General features: G+C 35.8%; 1 protein-coding gene across 1 annotated transcript in view; it reads right to left on the reverse strand.

Moving 5' to 3' along the window:
* Nucleotides 1-18770, reverse strand: part of LOC150081532 (midasin) — a 1449634-nt gene that overhangs the window by 267260 nt on the left and 1163604 nt on the right. Inside the window, exons 69-70 of the mRNA XM_090380238.1 lie at nt 16326-16437; nt 7769-7940 (exon numbers count right to left, since the gene is read on the reverse strand). Coding sequence (XP_090236364.1) covers nt 7769-7940; nt 16326-16437 — 284 coding nt within the window. The remainder of the gene's footprint in view (nt 1-7768; nt 7941-16325; nt 16438-18770) is intronic.

The following is an 18770-nucleotide window of genomic DNA, read 5'->3' on the forward strand; positions in this document are numbered from 1 at the left end:
ATTTTCCAGTTTAAAAAATCATTAAGTTCATGAAATTTTAAAACTGTGCATTTTCGTATCTTTCTGCTTATTATGTATATAAATACAGTGGTACCTTGGATTGCGAGTAACTTGGTCTACGAGTGTTTTGCAAGACGAGCAAATATTTTTAATAAATTTTAACTTGATAAACAAGCGAGGTCTTGCACTACGAGTACAGTCAGTCCTCGTATAACACGTGTTTACACTACACGAATTCGATCATACACGATTAATAAATAGGGGAACGATATTTTATATAACACAAACCGAATTCGCTTATGCACGATTCGCCTGTGTTTACAAGAAATGGCAGTCGAACAGAGAATCACCCCAACCGAACGCAACACGATAGGAATGAAGAGAAGATTCTGAAAATGTATTTATGTTTTTTATTAGAAAAATAATAAGAGGAGTTTACCTCAATATAGTGCGTAGAACACTTCCGTATGATACCCTCCAGAAATTAAAACGGAAAAAACGAAAAAAATCGACAACTTACCGGTACATCAGAGTAAAATATAAATAATCAATTTAACACAATACAAATCAATTTTAAACAATTAAAAATAAAATTAACGCAATTAAAAGAATCTAACGAAAATATTCAAAACGATTTTCCTTCCTGAAGCTGACAACGCTTTTCGACTGTATGTCGTGATTACAGGAATGAAAATTACGGAATCGGGTTAAACCTGGTACTTAAATAGAGATTATTTATCTTCGTGCATGCGCGTAAAGGTCCACGCATCGGAGATCAAATATGGCCGCCAAACATTAACAGAATTCTGGTGTAATTTAATTTCAACAGTTTCTGCAATTAATAGTCGCGTATAATTACGTTGAACGTTAAGTATTTTGGCTTCGTTAAATAAAAAAGTATGTTTTTCGTTAATGGCATGAAAGGCTAATTCTGATGCTGCTGAACGAGAAGCACAAACTGAGGCTTCATGTTGATTTACACGAATATTAAGAGAAAATCGGGTCGAACCCTGATAAGACGAGTCGCAATCACCGCAAGAAATGTTGTATACCAGATCATTAATTTGTGTTGCGAACGCTGAAAGAACCGAGCGATTGTTCAGTATAGTGTGTAACTTCCGTATTGGCCTAGCTACAATTTTAAATTCGGTATCTTTAAAGAATCTGTTAAGCTGTTTGTGCCACTGTTCAACATATGGGACAGAAATAAAGTATTTTTTGATATTACTATTGTTGATTGGTGTAGTATTTTGTATCCTATCCTTAGCATGTACACTAATTCGGTTTATTGTGGTAATGGAATAACCCCTGTTTAAGAATCCGCTAGTTAATAATTGTATTTCTGAGTCCAAAGCAGATTCTGTCGTAGAATATTTATAGGCATTAAGAAATTGATTAAAGATAATCGATCTTTTGTAGGTGAATGGGTGATAACTATTATAATGTAGAAGCATACCGGTGTTTGTAGGTTTTCGATAGATGCTAAATTGTATTTTATTCGAGTCCCGGGTAAGCGTGAAATTTAGAAAGTTTAATGACTTTGTATCTGTATCCTCCCTTTCCAATGTAAATTTGAGTCTAGAATGATGATTATTAAATGAATGTAAAATGTCTTGGATAGTATTACTATCGGTAATAACTAGAACATCATCTAAATACCCCCCATAGTATGTGATATGGGTTCAAAAAGGTGTCAAATGTATCTGCTCAATCGTTGAGAGATAGATCTCTGACATTAAGCCACTCAGACTCAAACCCATTGGTGTCTTGAATCAAAAAATTTCAGGCATAAAACAACTAACACTGGCGACATCGCGTAATATTGTTAAGCTTGCCTTAAAATCTCGATATTCGAATAAACAAAAATACCTTTCTCAGGTTAGGAAGCTTCGCGATAAATTAAAAAATTATCTACATCCGAATGATTGGTCTGTATTGAAGACCTCCATAGATTTGCGACGGGAAGCACAGGCCTCAGAAATAAAAAACAGACACATTAATAAGTTGCAAACATTATCGAATAGGTCAAGACACGTTCATGGGAATGCTAACACATTGTCGCGGGCTTGCGACCAAGTTCATACGAGTTGGGTGACATCCCCCCACAGACATACAACTTGTTACCACAGAATATGTCAGCTAGTTCACGAACACCCCTTCACCAATTATCCAACGAACCGACATATCAACAGGTTACAAATCTTTCCTCGTGTACACTATCACAGGACCATATTTCGCTTTTATCCAAAGGACTAAATTATAATTTACCACCTCGAAAACTGCCTAAAAAACAATGCGTAATTGATATTGAATTTGGACTTCAAAATGTTCCACAAAAAGATGTATTTATTCAACAAGTTAACCAAGTAGTGAATAACATAAAAGAAACGCGACTTTCTAAATTGAATACACATGACAGTTCAGCTTTACGAGAACTTCGGGGAAATAAGGACATTATTATACAGAGGGCAGATAAAGGAGATACAGTGGTAATACTAGATAAACATGATTATATTAATAAGTTAGATTCAGTTGTGTCAGATACCTCCACTTATCGTGAAGTAGACCCAGCACTGTTTACCAATTTGGTCAATCAATACAATAAAACGTTAACCACGTATCGAAAAAACGACTACATTACTATGGTTCAGTTAAAGGAATTGAAGTCCAGAACATACAATATTCCTGCACTTTTCGGTCAGGTAAAATTACACAAGACTGGGTTTCCTATTCGACCTATTGTTTCCTACAGGAACTCGGCATTTTCATCCTTAGCCACACATGTATATAACATTATAAAACCCTTTAGACAGGTAATACAATTTGGATTAACAACTACGATACATTATTTAATAAGCTTAAAGACTGTAGACTCGGCGACAATGACAATTTATTCTCACTAGATGTTACCTCATTATATACGAATGTAAACGTTGAATACACATTAGATATTATTTGGGATATGTTAAATAAAAACTCGACACCGATTAATTATACGAAGCTACCTATTAAGGAAATTTTTCACTTAATTAAACTGTTAGTTGAGGCTAACTACATCACCTTTCGAGACAAGGTATACAAACATATTTTTGGATTACCAATGGGTTTGAGCCTGAGTGGCTTAATGTCAGAGATCTATCTCTCAACGATTGAGCAGATACATTTGACACCTTTTTGAACCCGTATCACATACTATGGGAGGTATTTAGATGATGTTCTAGTTATTACCGATAGTAATACTATCCAAGACATTTTACATTCATTTAATAATATTCATTCTAGATTCAAATTTACATTGGAAAGGGAGGATACAGATACAAAGTCATTAAACTTTCTAAATTTCACGCTTACCCGGGACTCGAATAAAATACAATTTAGCATCTATCGAAAACCTACAAACACCGGTATGCTTCTACATTATAATAGCTATCACCCATTTCACCTACAAAAGATCGATTATCTTTAATCAATTTCTTAATGCCTATAAATATTCTACGACAGAATCTGCTTTGGACTCAGAAATACAATTATTAACTAGCGGATTCTTAAACAGGGGTTATTCCATTACCACAATAAACCGAATTAGGGTACATGCTAAGGATAGGATACAAAATACTACGCCAATCAACAATAGTAATATCAAAAAATACTTTATTTCTGTCCCATATGTTGAACAGTGGCACAAACAGCTTAACAGATTCTTTAAAGATACCGAATTTAAAATTGTAGCTAGGCCAATACGGAAGTTACACACTATACTGAACAATCGGTTGGTTCTTTCAGCGTTCGCAACACAAATTAATGATCTGGTATAACAGATTCTTTAAAGATACCGAATTTAAAATTGTAGCTAGGCCAATACGGAAGTTACACACTATACTGAACAATCGCTCGGTTCTTTCAGCGTTCGCAACACAAATTAATGATCTGGTATACAACATTTCTTGCGGTGATTGCGACTCGTCTTATCAGGGTTCGACCCGATTTTCTCTTAATATTCGTGTAAATCAACATGAAGCCTCAGTTTGTGCTTCTCGTTCAGCAGCATCAGAATTAGCCTTTCATGCCATTAACGAAAAACATACTTTTTTATTTAACGAAGCCAAAATACTTAACATTCAACGTAATTATACGCGACTATTAATTGCAGAAACTGTTGAAATTAAATTACACCAGAATTCTGTTAATGTTTGGCGGCCATATTTGATCTCCGATGCGTGGACCTTTACGCGCATGCACGAAGATAAATAATCTCTATTTAAGTACTAGGTTTAACCCGATTCCGTAATTTTCATTCCTGTGATCACGACATACAGTCGAAAAGCGTTGTCAGCTTCAGGAAGGAAAATCGTTTTGAATATTTTCGTTAGATTCTTTTAATTGCGTTAATTTTATTTTTAATTGTTTAAAATTGATTTGTATTGTGTTAAATGATTATTTATATTTTACTCTGATGTACCGGTAAGTTGTCGATTTTTTTCGTTTTTTCCGTTTTAATTTCTGGAGGGTATCATACGGAAGTGTTCTACGCACTATATTGAGGTAAACTCCTCTTATTATTTTACTAATATTATTATCAACGTAGAACATATTGAGTAGTACAACTCTGATTCATACTATCTAATTTATGTTTTTTATATCAGTGAAGAGGAAACACATTTCACCATAATAACTTAAAAACCAACACAATTCATGCAATTAGATCGAGTTTACTACCAGTTTATAACAGATTCCACTAGCTGAAACGCAACTGGAAATTGTTTTTATTGTTTTATGGAAGTAACCCCTAGAAATGTGTCTTAGTAAAATGTGAGGTGTTAATAGTGTATCTCTGCCTTTACGTGTGTTGTTTATTCAGTTGCTACATGCATGCAGCTTTGTTTATGTGTATCAAGCATGTCTCCTTGTTTTGTAATTGTACTTTATTCCCTAAAAATTAGTAAAATACTTAAAAGGTGTGAAAAGGAAGTGTCCTGGTGAAGACAAACCTCAGAGAGCGGTATGATCAGAGTAATGAGGGATTGTTTAGGGTTTCTACTTCACGTACATCCAGTTGTAAAATTAGCAGAAGGTATACTCTATGAATGTTATTAAAAGCAGAGAGCATACTGTGCATATTAAGCTTATTAATTGAATTCCAGAGGGTATACCGTGAATATCCGTGTATGTGTGTAAATTAAAAACTTTATAACCAAATATAGTAAGATAAAAGAACAGAAAATAGAAAGAAAAAAGGAAAGAGAGAATTAGTATAGCAAGCATTAGTGGCTGCAATGCAATCCACTACATGCTGCTTATAATAAAATACAAATAAATAAATAAAGCAGATGCCAGTAGCATGGCAAACCAGTAGAATTAATAGAAAATTAAATCCATACATAATAAAATAAAAAGGGGAGGGGGGGATGAAGATGTACAATATCATTATCTTCATTTCCTCCTTTTTATTTTATTATGTATGGATTAAATTTATTATTCACTCTACTAGTTTGCCATGCTACTGGCATCTGCTTCTTTTATATTTTATATATATACACACACATATATATACTGCATATTTACTTATATATATATATATATATATATGGCATATAAATTAAAAATAATAAAACTATAAGTATTGCCTAAGAATCAAATTCTAATAAATTTATTTTTTAATTTTCAGGAAATATTTTAATAATATTTGTTTTTTCAAGTCTTTCAAAAACCAGAAGGTATACATTATTCACCTAAAAAAATTCAGAGGATATATGGCATATACCCTCCATTACAGCCTTGTGTACATTCAGATGATAGCCAACCTCTGCAAAGAGATGGCACATCAAGGAAGAAGAAGAATGTTTAGAAAGTTAAAAAAAAATTCAGATTATTAATCATTGATTATGGTTAGCAATGGAATGTTATTTTCAAGGGGGCACAGGTGGGCAACCCTGCCACTGTTGCTTTTTTTAGGAGCATTAGCAACTAAGGCCATACTGCTTGAAGAGATATCAGGATATCTATTATTGAGGTATTGATGAAATTCTTTCACGATAAAGAATGAACGTATCTGGTTCACAGTTTGGGCTCCACATGGTATTGAACAATGGCACTGGATCCAAATTTTGCAATGAGAACATATGCTAAAAGAAATAACAAAAGATCCCCCATATTTATTTTTGATTTATAGGAAAAGAATCTATCTGCTCCTTGATAAGTGGATGGAGAGGAGGGAGATATTAATGAAAACAGAATTCACATTAGAATTCTCTAAAAGCTAATTCTGACTAATTTTAATTAAAAAAAATCAATGAATTTAAAGCCCAAAAGCCACAAGAACTTTAACTGGGTCTGATTGTCCAGAATGATATCAACTGCTGATTTGTCTTTATTTCCCGCCCTCCTTATGGGCTTTGACATGATTCAATAACTGAACCCCATTATCCCTTTGGATAATTGGGGTCTTTCGCATGTCTGTTTTTTTTATTTTTTCTTTCAGGTTGGGGATAGAATATTGGGCTATTGAGAAGTAAATGGAAACATCTTGCAGAAAGGAGTCAACGATTTTTCTGTGGAAATATTGTCACAATGTTTTAAAATGTTATATTTTAGACTTTGGAGGGAGTAATAAAGTTAATTGGCAAGAGTGTCTTTCATGTAGAACTACTGGAGGTACTGTAAGCTGAGCCAAAAAATCCAGATAAAGACAATGGTGTTTAATTGTTGCAAATTCAAGCCTCCATTAAAGACTAATTTATAGAGCTAAAAACAGAGCAAGAGGGGAAAACTGAAAGAGAATGACAGCAGAAAGTCGAGTGGGAGGTAAGACGTTTGTTTGTTTGTTTGTTATTTGGTTTTTAGGAGCATTAGCAACTAAGGCCATATTGCCCTGGGATATGCGGTGGTCATTCGCTGACCTTTCCGCATCCTCCGTATTTGGTGGTGACGGGCTCGAACCCCGGTCTAATCAAGAAGCGTGTGCTACGCACTGCTGCTCCTTCCCACCTGGCTACGGAGGCGCCTGGGAGGTAAGACATGTATGGTTAAGGAATGTACGAAAATGGAAGGGAGAGGGCAAGGGGGGAATTTCGGGTGGAAATGTTAGACAGGAAAGACAAATAAAATGTAAACATTGGGAAAATTTTTCAGGTGGCTGACAGAATAGTGCTATTTTATATATGTAATGGCTAAATGATGCAAAGAAACAAGCTTATACAGCATCAGCCACAAAAAAAAAAAAAAACAAAACAATCCTTATACCTAATTTAACTGTCAGTTCTAACAATGTGTCTAGTCCTCCTTTAAATTAACTCAGACTATCCACTTCTACAAAACAACGTGAAAGTCTATTCCAACAACTACTACTCTCAGGCTGAAAGCAAATGCATAGAATTTCATGTCAATGTACAATTACACCACCCACTCTATTTTTACTTTCCATTACTTTGAGTTTGGTATTGCCCAAATGGTAAATTATTCTGGGATTATCGCCACCCAAATGAGGTAGTACCCTTTGTGTCATGAGAAAACTTACAGACACTAAACTTGATAGACCTGCATCAATATTGTTAAAAACCTTAAATGAAATTACTGAACCCTAATGAAATTTGTTAAATATCCTGCAGTGAATGGAGAGATAACCAATAAAATAAATATATTTTGTGCTGCTTTCCAAAGAATGGAAGAAGCAAAAAATTTGAAGATAAACATTCAAATAATATATAATTTAAAATTCCAGCAAGGTACAATTTTACAATATGAAAATTAAAGCACAAAATAATGACTTTACTCTGAATATGAGAGCATGGATATGCTTGTATGTGATTTAAGAAAACACGAAGAAGACAGAGCCGTGCTTCAAATTCTCCTAAGCTGGAATATTCAAAAAACTGTTTCAGAGATTTAATTAACTGATCCCTTGTTTCTGTATTCCATTCACCAACATCTTTTTCAACTTCATCCTATTTAAAAAGTAATGAGATAACATAGATAAGAATTTAAGAAAATATAAAACAAACAGAATTTGTGTAAAAATTTTCAAAAAATATATTAGTATACTATGTCAATATTCTACAGTAGTTGGTTACTGCCTGGACATCAAAAATTACGATATCACATTAGAGATTAATTCAATGAAAACTAAACTAAAAATTCTGCATGCAATGATATCACAAAAACAAATTATTAATAATAAATTAAAAATTGTCATTACAACTTAAATGCATGCTGGAGGTTGGTGGTTGTTGAGGGTGGCAAGGAAAACATTTCAGAGACTGAATCCTGGCATATTAAACTGAATTTGGTACAAAAACATTAAAAAGTACATTCCTCTAGTAAGGAGGAATATAATATACCATGCTACCAAAATATTAGACAATGTAATAAAGCAACATGCGAGCTGAAATTTGGAAGCGATAATAGCAAGAATCCTGCAAGGATTTGACTGGGTATGCAGAAGCGTTCTACATGATATTATTCCATTATTGTTTACTAATGATCTTCAGATCAGTTTGAGTTGTTGTTGGTGGCTTAGTTCTACCTCAGGTGTATTATTTCAAGTAATTCCAAAGGCTCTTGAGACGATTCATGCCTTGCAACTGTGTCTTTGTTTCTGAGTTTTAAGTTTAATGGCACAAGGGATATTTTGGCCATAATATGTCCTATCTAGTACAGAAGTCAGTTAGCAAAATGTGAATCTTATTACTGCACAGAAAATAATTAGGGATGCAAATATAAACAGATTAATTTTATACAGTTAAATAATTTGACGCTGTAGAGCAGATATCATCTTTTAAGGGCACAAAAGGTGATATAGTTGTACACGTTGGCACTAATGATATTAAGAGTAGGAGACCGGCGAAATTACTTAGCAAGTACAGGTCACTGTTGAAAAAAAGCCATGAATTAGGGTTGAATTTGAAAGTGTCTGCAATTCTGCCCAGACATGATAGGAGGGAGTATATGATGAGAGCCTTGTCGATCAATTCGGCCCTGGAGGGATTGTGCAAGGCTCAAGGGGTAGAATTTTTTTCAGCCTGGACTGTACTTGTTAACAGGAGAGATTGCTTCTACAGGGATGGGATACGCTTAAATAGAAAGGGTGCAAGAATTTTTGCTGATGCTGTCGAGGCAGTGTTAGGTGGTTCGGAAAACTGCTAGTTGGGGGGGATACAAGGACTAATAGATTAACAGTAGCCACTGGCAGAGGTGGAAGTGATTCTTGCACTGCTTCTATTGAAATGAGCAGAAGCCTGAAAAACAAGATGCAGGATCTTTCAGAGACTGCTGGGAGTCATTGCGGTACAAGTAAACACATGGGTTGTGTTAGGGTAGCTAAGAATAGAAACAGGTGCATGTATACCTGCGTGTACACCAATGCTAGGAGTTTGGTAAATAAATTTGATGAATTTGAGGTATTGCTCAAAACATCAAAGGCAGATATTGTTGGGATATCAGAGACGTGGTGTCACACAGATATAAGTAATGCGGAACTGGAATTTGGGGAATACAATGTGTATAGAAAGGATAGACAGGACAGGAGGGGAGGAGGGGTTATGCTATTAATTAAGAAACACATAAAGTCCAAGGAAGTGAAGCCAGTCAACATTGCTGGACAGGGCAGTGTCGAGTCAGTTTGGTGTGACATAAGCATAGGGACATCAAAATTGAGAGTAGGAGTGTGCTATAGGCCTAATGACTCTGATGAGTATAATAAGATATTGTACAGGGAAATAGAGTGGGCCAGTAAATCAGAGTTTTATAATGGGGGATTTTAATTTCCCAGATATTGACTGGAATTTGTGGGTTGGTCACTCGCACACTAGCAAGGCTTTTGTGGATTTATTGGATGATTGTTTTCTACATCAGCATGTTCGTGAGGCAACAAGAGGGAGCAATACTCTTGATCTGATTATCAGTAGTGATTCTTCATGCATTAAGAATCTGCAGATAAATTAACCACTAGGTGGCAGTGATCACAGTGTGTTGAAGTGGGATTTACTCAAGGAGGTAACTACCATCAGAGGTAAAGGGAAGGGTTTTGTTTTAGTAAAGGCGACTATGATGGTCTGAGACAGTATTTAAATTCTATACAGTGGGACCAACTGATGATGTTACCAACAGCAAACTCAAAATGGGAAGCATTCAAGGAACTAATCTTGGAGGCTACCAGGCTTTACATACCAACTAAGAAATATTGTTCAAGGTTTAGGCCTAAATGGTTGTCAGATGAACTAATGAGACATGTGGCAGAGAAGAAAAATGCATGGGATACATACAAATTAATGGGTGACATGGAAGCCTATGATAGATATAAGTTGGTCTGTAACCAAGTCACAAAGGAGATTAGGCAGGCAAAGGCAGACTACGAAAAATCCTTGGCAAAGGATGCAAAGAAAAACAGAAAAGAGTTCTTTACATATTTAAACTCAAGAAGGAAAGGGATGAATCAGATTGGTCCACTGGATATTGATGGTTCAACAGTTGAGAATCCTGCTCAGGTGGCTAACAATCTAAACGACTATTTTGCATCTACATTCACACATGAGGAGTTATTCAGGAAGGAGAATGATGTAGGTAAAGTAAACATTGGCAGTGAGCTGGATGATTTCGTAATAACTGAGAGGAAAGTGGAGGAGAGATTGTTGAGGATAAACATAAAAAAGGCACCTGGGGTGGATGGGATCTATCCAGTTATATTAAAGGAGGCAGCAAAGGAAGTAAGCAAACTCCTAGCCATAATTATGAGAGCTTCTTTGGACTCAGGGGAGGTACCCATAGACTGGAGATGTGCAAATGTAACCCCAATTCACAAAGGAGGATCAAAGGCTGACACAAGTAATTATAGACCTGTTAGTTTAACTTCTGTTCCAGGTAAATTAATGGAGGCACTGGTTAAAGAAGCACTGCAGGATCATCTAGACAAGAATTCAGTTATAGCTCAGACGCAGCATGGTTTTGTTAAGGGCAGGTCTTGCCTGACCAATTTGATTGGATACTATGATGTAGTCACAAAAGAACTGGATGCAGGGAATAACTTTGATATTATATATTTGGATCTTAGAAAGGCTTTTGATACTGTTGCACATGGAAGACTGCTGCACAAATTGGAGCAGTGTGGCATTGGAGGCAAATTGCTGCTATGGATAAGGGGATGGTTGAGTGGTAGAAGACAGAGAGTGGTAATCAATGGACACTGCTCAACATGGACTAATGTTATTAGTGGAGTTCCTCAGGGTTCAGTGTTGGGTCCGTTGTTGTTTTCGGTGTTTATTGATGATGGGATATGAAGTTTAATGTCCAAGTTTGCAGATGATACAAAGGTTGGCAGGTTTGTTAAGGACACTACTGACGCTATGCTGCTGCAACAGGATCTGGAAAGGTTGAGCAGATGGGCTGAGAGGTGGCAAATGAAGTTTAACATTGACAAATGTAAAGTACTACATATGGGAAACAGTAACCCCAGAACAACGTATCAACTCTGCGGTACTACACTGACAGTGGTGGAGAATGAAAAGGACCTGGGGGTAATTGTGCAGGCAGATATGAAGTTCTCTGAGCAGTGCAGACGAGCTGCAAGTGTAGCTCATGGTGTCTTGTCAATGATATACAGGAATTTTTCTAGCAGGGATAAGGAGGTGATTATTCCCTTGTATAAGGCAATGGTTAGGCCACATCTTGAGTACTGTATACAAGTCTGGAGGCCTCATTTCAAGAAGGATGTAGAGCTGCTGGAACAGGTACAGAGAAGGGCAACAAGATTAGTGAATGGAACAAAGGGTTGCTCTTACAAAGAAAGGCTTAAGTTTTGCAAATTACAGAGTCTGGAGACTAGGTACCGGCGAGGTGATCTGATAGAGGTGTATAAGGCTTTGAATGGTTTGAGCATGCTCAATGCCAATGGGATTCTTCATCTTGCTCAGAATAATCACCTCAGAGGGCATAAATTCAAATTGAGGAAGGACGGATGTCGGATAGATGTGCTGAAATTTGCCTTTGGCCAGCGAGTGGTTGGTTGGTGGAACCGACTTCCATCACTTGTTGTTGAAGTTGATAGCCTAAACAAATTTAAAGCTCAACTGGACAGGTATTTCAAACGAACGGAGGGGTGAAATGGGAGTGGTGTGTGTGTTTTTTTTTTTTTTTTGGCTGATGCTGAATAAGCTTGCTTTCTTGCATCATATGCCTCTACTAATGCTGATGCTAATGCTAATTCAGATAAATCGATTCACTGGTTCCTGTAGCTGTGAAAGAAACCATAGGAAGAAATCCTAGGTTTAATAAAGAAGCAGGGCACTATTTCAACACAAGTATTGAAATATTTTTAGAAAATAATGCTGCACTGTGTTATATTTCTCTGTTGACTGTGCAGGGACACCCCCCCCCCTCCTGAATGACAGTGACCGAGCTTCGGTTTAGGATCTTTGGAAATGATCCACATTTAACCCCGAATCAACCTAAAGTAATATTGTTCTTAATAAAAAAAAAAAAAACATCACCCAGTAAGTCAAGCTGTTATTCATTAAAAACTCAAAGTTAGACCTATCTGGGTTTATCAGATAACAGAGCCCCTTAATTAGCAGATGATTAGTAGGTAATTATTTTCTAGTTGATAGGAATTTGCAATCACAGAGAGCACATAAGATTTAGGCAGACCGACTCTTCTTGCGGATTATAAGAGATTTGAGTTAAATCTTTGCAGATTAATCTGTGTACTTGCTTAATTTCTTTAATATTTTGTAAATTTAATTCTTACCCTTCAGAAAGCTAATTTTTTTCTGTTGGTAATATGATCAGTTGTTCTTCTCAGCAGACACATTCTGGTTCTATTTTCTGCCTATCTTTATTCCAAAAAAATTATATCTGTTTCCCTGACAACTGAATCTTCCAGTAAAACTAAATCCTTTTGAACTAGAGTGCACACCTGCAGGTCACTAGTTAATTGAGTCTCATGAATTGCCAGTTTTGTTTTTTTCTAGAACATGCCATCGTTTCTTCAGAGATTCAGTGTTAGCTAATAACTACAGTGGCTTCTAACCTTTTATTACTCTTGTCACACTTTTGGTTAAAAGATGCTGCATTTTCAGCATACCTAAAGAGTGATTTTCATTGACCTAAATAGAAGCTCATACCAAAGTACTGGGCACACTGGTTGGGAGACTCTGTAGTAAATCAACAAATTTTAATTTAAGATTGGAATACTTCTTAGATTGGGAACTAAGAAAAGAATCAGAAGTTTGGCTAGGATTATCCACAGATTAATCTTTGAATACATGCCTCAGGTTGTATAAGTAATGAACTCAGGATGTCATTACTTTTTTTTTTTTTTGTTTTAATGAAAATCCCAAACACAAAAGGTATCAAAACCTATAGTACTTAGTACCGTGCATGGGTTGAAGGAGAAGTATGGGGGAATATGCCAGAAACTTTGCTCTAGAAACTAAACATGGGTTTCACCACTTCAAGCCTCCAATAAGAAAAATGGTAGTATTGCACGGTTAATGAGAGCTATCTACCACCTAGAACTTGTACAGCCTGAAAATTTCACAGAGGAATCACACACAGTCATCATCATCATATGAGCCATGATATCCTATCATGAAACACTGAAGTGGATCCTATACCAACCATTATTAAGGTAAGAATTAAATTTACAAAATAATACAGATAATAAAGTAACAAAATATTACATTAATTAAGTGGATACAAAACATTTATCTACTATTGTACTTCAGAATTTATATTTATTAGATGCTACCGAACTTAAAAATTTAAACATGCCAGTTACTGAGTAGAATGGATAATTGATAATTAATTATTGATTAATGATAATCATTAATTATCACCCAACAGCGATGACAACAACACTAATTATAATTAGTGTTGTCATTGCTGTTGGGTTTTTAGGCACATCAGTAGCTTAGACCATATTGCTCAAGAGTGTATATGTGTATGTGTGAGTTTGTGCATGTATGCATACTTACAGGCTGATTTGCCTATATTAACCCGAAACTTGTCATAGGGGATCAATGAGACACCACACAATATTTCAACAATTTGTGATTTTCATCTGCACCATTCACACAACAAAATCCTAATAGTTGTTTACTTTGTTTTCTTCAATGAAAACCTAAAGGAACATCAGGTGAACAGATGAGGCTTACAGCAGATAATAAATATGCACAAGATATATATAAATTATCAGATGATACAGAAGCACTGCAATGATTAATTTGTATCTACTGATTGAGTAGATATAAACTACTTTGCAATAAAGTCACAAAGGCAGTTATTTAAGTTGCAATAGGAACACTTGACCTAGAAGTAGCTTGGCACCCAGGGCCGCATAGGAAATAGATGCGAAAATCAGGTCCAGTTGGTTTGTACCCCTTGTGGGGCCTTTGTGTTTTATAGTAAGGCCAGCAATGCTAAGCTGTGACGAGAGCAATCTTTTCATATGTTCTAGACATGGTGGGAGGTTGAAATCTCCACAGACAATTTTGGCTGATGAAGGATCCAGTTGGTCACCTCTTGCATTGTTTTTGATGTAGGATTGGGAGGTATGTAAATGATGACAACTACAATGGAAATGTACCTCATTTTAAGCAATGAGTTACTGGAGATGCGCTGCCTCCATGGCCAGGTGGGAAGGAGCAGCAGTGCGTAGCACACGATTCTTGATTAGACTGGGGTTCGAGCCCGTCACCAACAAATACGGAGGATGCAGAAAGGTCAGGGAATGACCACCGCATATCCCCGGAGCAATATGGCTTTAGTTGCTAATGCTCCTAAAAAACAAACAACAGAGAATATATGCTCGGGGGTTCGCACTAAAAATATTATGTATGTAACGAATGCCCAAGTGTGGATGGTGTTACCGTATCACTCTCTCCTGTTCTGTTCGCAGCATGGTCAATTCGCATTGTTGTCGTTTCTTTACACCATATGCATTAGTCCACTAATCCACTGATTTCTAACTACATGAGGCCAAAACTGTACTTTTCAACCAGTTGCTTTTTGACAACTGGACAGTAATTAGACTAGTAAATAATGATCTTCCTTTAACAAACTCATGCATTATATCGTGGATAGTGCTGTGGGTGGAGAAAGGTGGTGGATGAACTTGGCCATCGATGTCTGTCTTGCATTGTTTCAGCCAACCAGAGAGAAACAGTGGCACAAATCACTGCTGACTTCAATGAGGGAGGTGCCGGAAACTTCTCCACTAAGACCATCAGGCAATCATTAGCGGCAATAGATTATAGGAGCCACAGACCAAGTCCCATTGCTAATACCATGCCTCAACTGGGCACATTGGGACCTCTGGTCAGCACTGGACCTTGGATGATTGGAGACAGGTCTCCTGGTCAGATGAGCCTCTTTTCCAGTTATTTCGAGTTGAAGGGAGGGTACGTATCTGGCAGAAACTGCATGACGCTATGCATCCGTCATGTCAACAAGGAACTGTTCAGGCAGGTGGACGGTCGGTAATGGTCTGGGGCATGTTCAACTAGCACACTGGCACATTGGGACCTCTGGTATGCCTAGACACATCTCTGAATGGTCAAGGTTATGTGTCCATCCTTGCAGACCATCTGCATCCCTTCATGGTCATTGTGCACCTACAGGGCAATGGACTCTTCCAGCAGGGATAATGTACCTCCCCACAGAGCCATGGTGACTAGAACTTGGTTCAATGAGCATTCTGCAGATTTTACCACCATGGAATGGCCTTCCCATTCAACGGCATCAACAATGTGGAGCATCTTTCGGATGCTGTGGAAAGGTCCATTCCAGCTTTGGATCCTCCACTCAGGAATGTGATAAAATTATGGACAGCAGTGTACCAAGCATGGATGGAAATACACGTAGAAAACTTTCGCGAACTAGTGGACTCAATGCCTTGCCACATTACTGCCATATCCGAGCAAAAGGTGAACCTACCCATTACTAGATAGGAACACCTTATTTCTGCCCACTCAGTGAATATCATCTCAATAAAATGAGTCCCATCTGCTAAAAAGCACTGGCCATGCTGAAAAAAATTATGACCCATGAACCTTGCACAATCTGTCTAGAGCCAAATTCATTGACAAGGCTCTCATCATAAATTTTATTGTATTATGTTTTGGCAAAATTCCAGAAACTTTAAAATTAAGGTAACAAAACATGATTTTCTGAAACTAGAAAGATACTTAAAATTATTAAGGGATTGGTATTGTAGTTAAAAGTAGGAAACAGTTTTATGCCACTGGTGCCTAAGAAACATTTAAAAGACTATATACAGGTGTCTGGAAGGCCATAATTTAAATAATATTTCAAAACACAAAAAAATTTTTCTTATTTACCATTTTGTTTGGATTAACACGTGGGATGAGAACAGAGTACAAATGAAACCACCACTTGGCAGAGTTGTTATGCAGCTTTCGTTCTACAGAATCAAGGCACTGGGACCAACATCTACATATATATATAAACACATGTACATATAAAAAAAACACATAATAATAGATAATAAAATAATTTTATTTATTTATGACAAAAAAAACAAAATAAAAAAATAAAAAAATAATAATAAAAAATTAGATACTTTATTATTTATTTAAATTAAATAATATTAAAGTGATTGTATACACTGGAGATAAGTCCCCAAAGTTATATGTATTTAATAGGTTCTCTTTGAAATGCTGATGTTTAATAATAAATTTCTGCAATTAATGAACACCTCTTGGTATACTGCCACTTTCAAATTATTTGTGCAAGGATTAAAGTTTTTGAAGCATCATCTTGGAACTAGTTATATCCCCAGAAGGCAGTCATGATGGTAACTATCTCAAAGGGTGAGAGGGTTTCCATGAAACTTATACTATGAAAATCAGGAAACTGATAGAGAGTACTGTGTTTTGAAATGTTTCCTCCAAAAATCCAACACAGTATTGGCTGTATGAAGGTTGTTATCTTGTTGAAACAGGTATCAATTCTGTAAGCTATGAGAAAAATAATAAAAGTAATGTCGCAAAACATCAAGATAAATTTCAGAAATAATATCTTCAGTGAACTAGGATCCAAAGGTGCAAATGACAGGATGTTATACAGATATTAAGAAGCATTTTATTGCATTAACTAAGTAGTTTAAATTTATCTGGTTACAACAACAAGAGAGTACAATAAATATCTCTTTTTCCATCGTTTTTATCAAGGAAAATTTTCATCTTACAGAGAACATTTTCCCTAATGACTTCAAATGAATTATTATTTGCAGATTATTTCCATTCAGAGTTAACTAAATTATTAACATCCTGTTAAATCAATGATATCAGTGCTATCAAGGATATCCAGCAATCATAAATAAAATGGGAGATGATACTATAAGAATGGCAGAGTGACTGAGACCATCCAATGGCCAATCAGCTAGGCTCAACATACACTAAACACTGCTCTATAAAGCCTAGAAATTAATGTTGATGGTACACCACACCAGTTCTGTAATAATTTAATTATAGAAACAGTTTATATAGTGATCATAATCCTTTCTGAAAAGAGAAAAACCTTTTTTTTTCTATTGTAATATTAAATTCTGTAACAGGATAATTTCATTCATAATACAGGGCAAATCATAAGTATGTGAACAATATGATAAACAAAAATAGATATTTTTGTAATTTATATTTATGAAAAAAATTCTGAAAATTATAAATACAAAACACTACAAATTTTTTTTTTTTTATTATCCAAAAGTTTTTATCCTATCCAGTGCTGTCCAAAAGTGGCATCCATGGTTTGGGAAAAATGTGAGGTGGGGAAGGAAGAAAGTACCATCCTGTTTAAAGTATCCATGCACTAAAATAATGAGAGGTAGTTTATAAAAGGCATATTCTTGAAATACAGGGAATTATCAACATTCCCTGTATTTCCTCTTGGAAGAAGTACAGTCCAATCACTTTCTGGCAAGCAACACTGCACCAAATATTCACTTTGGACAAGGTTCGCTCATATTTACATATATAATGAAGATTTTTGACTCAAATGACACTATATGATGTTAGCATCAATGTTCTGTATTTCAAGGAAGATTTCACAGCACCTTACATGATTCATTTTATTGTCTTCTAATAGTGAATGATGAATTTGTAAGTGATGTGGCTGCAAGCATAATTCCTCAGTTACGATTCTGCATGTTATCATGTATGACAAACCTGTTTACAGACCAAAGTGTTGCAAAAATTTAGAAGACAATGTTATGAATGCATTTTGGACTTTTTGTAAATGTTTTTATCAATGAAAAATGTCTTCAGATGGCCACGGCATGGAGCCACATAACTGCACCAGTGGATACAAACTTTTTTCTGATTTTTCAAATAGGATGATGGCTTCTCAAGGCAATAATCTGAAACAAAGAATTCCTATAAGAGTGGTAACATACATGTGAATCCCCTATATGCCTTCCCATATTTGCTATGAGGAGGTATATAGGGGATATTTCTGTGTATTATTCTGTGTTTTTCAGTTTTCTTAAGTATAAATTGTATATCCTTAGTATATCCTTAACTTTCCTTATGGTGAAATCTCTTTGCTCCCAATTATTTTGAATTTATTTCAATTAAAAGTGTTTACATACATATTTTGTGAATCCTGATTTCTTTGAACTCACATATCTATAGCCTTATACTTTATCTTGACGATCAGGATATCTAAATATTGCAAAGTAGAGGAGATGACATCATAAAAGAGTAACTGACCATCTAATATCCAAGTGGGAGAAGAATATAGAATGGAAGTATTATGACTATTAA

This window comes from Mastigoproctus giganteus, chromosome 8, assembly GCF_048544385.1.
Source record: "Mastigoproctus giganteus isolate SK-2022 chromosome 8, ASM4854438v1, whole genome shotgun sequence".
NCBI lineage: Eukaryota > Metazoa > Arthropoda > Arachnida > Uropygi > Thelyphonidae > Mastigoproctus > Mastigoproctus giganteus.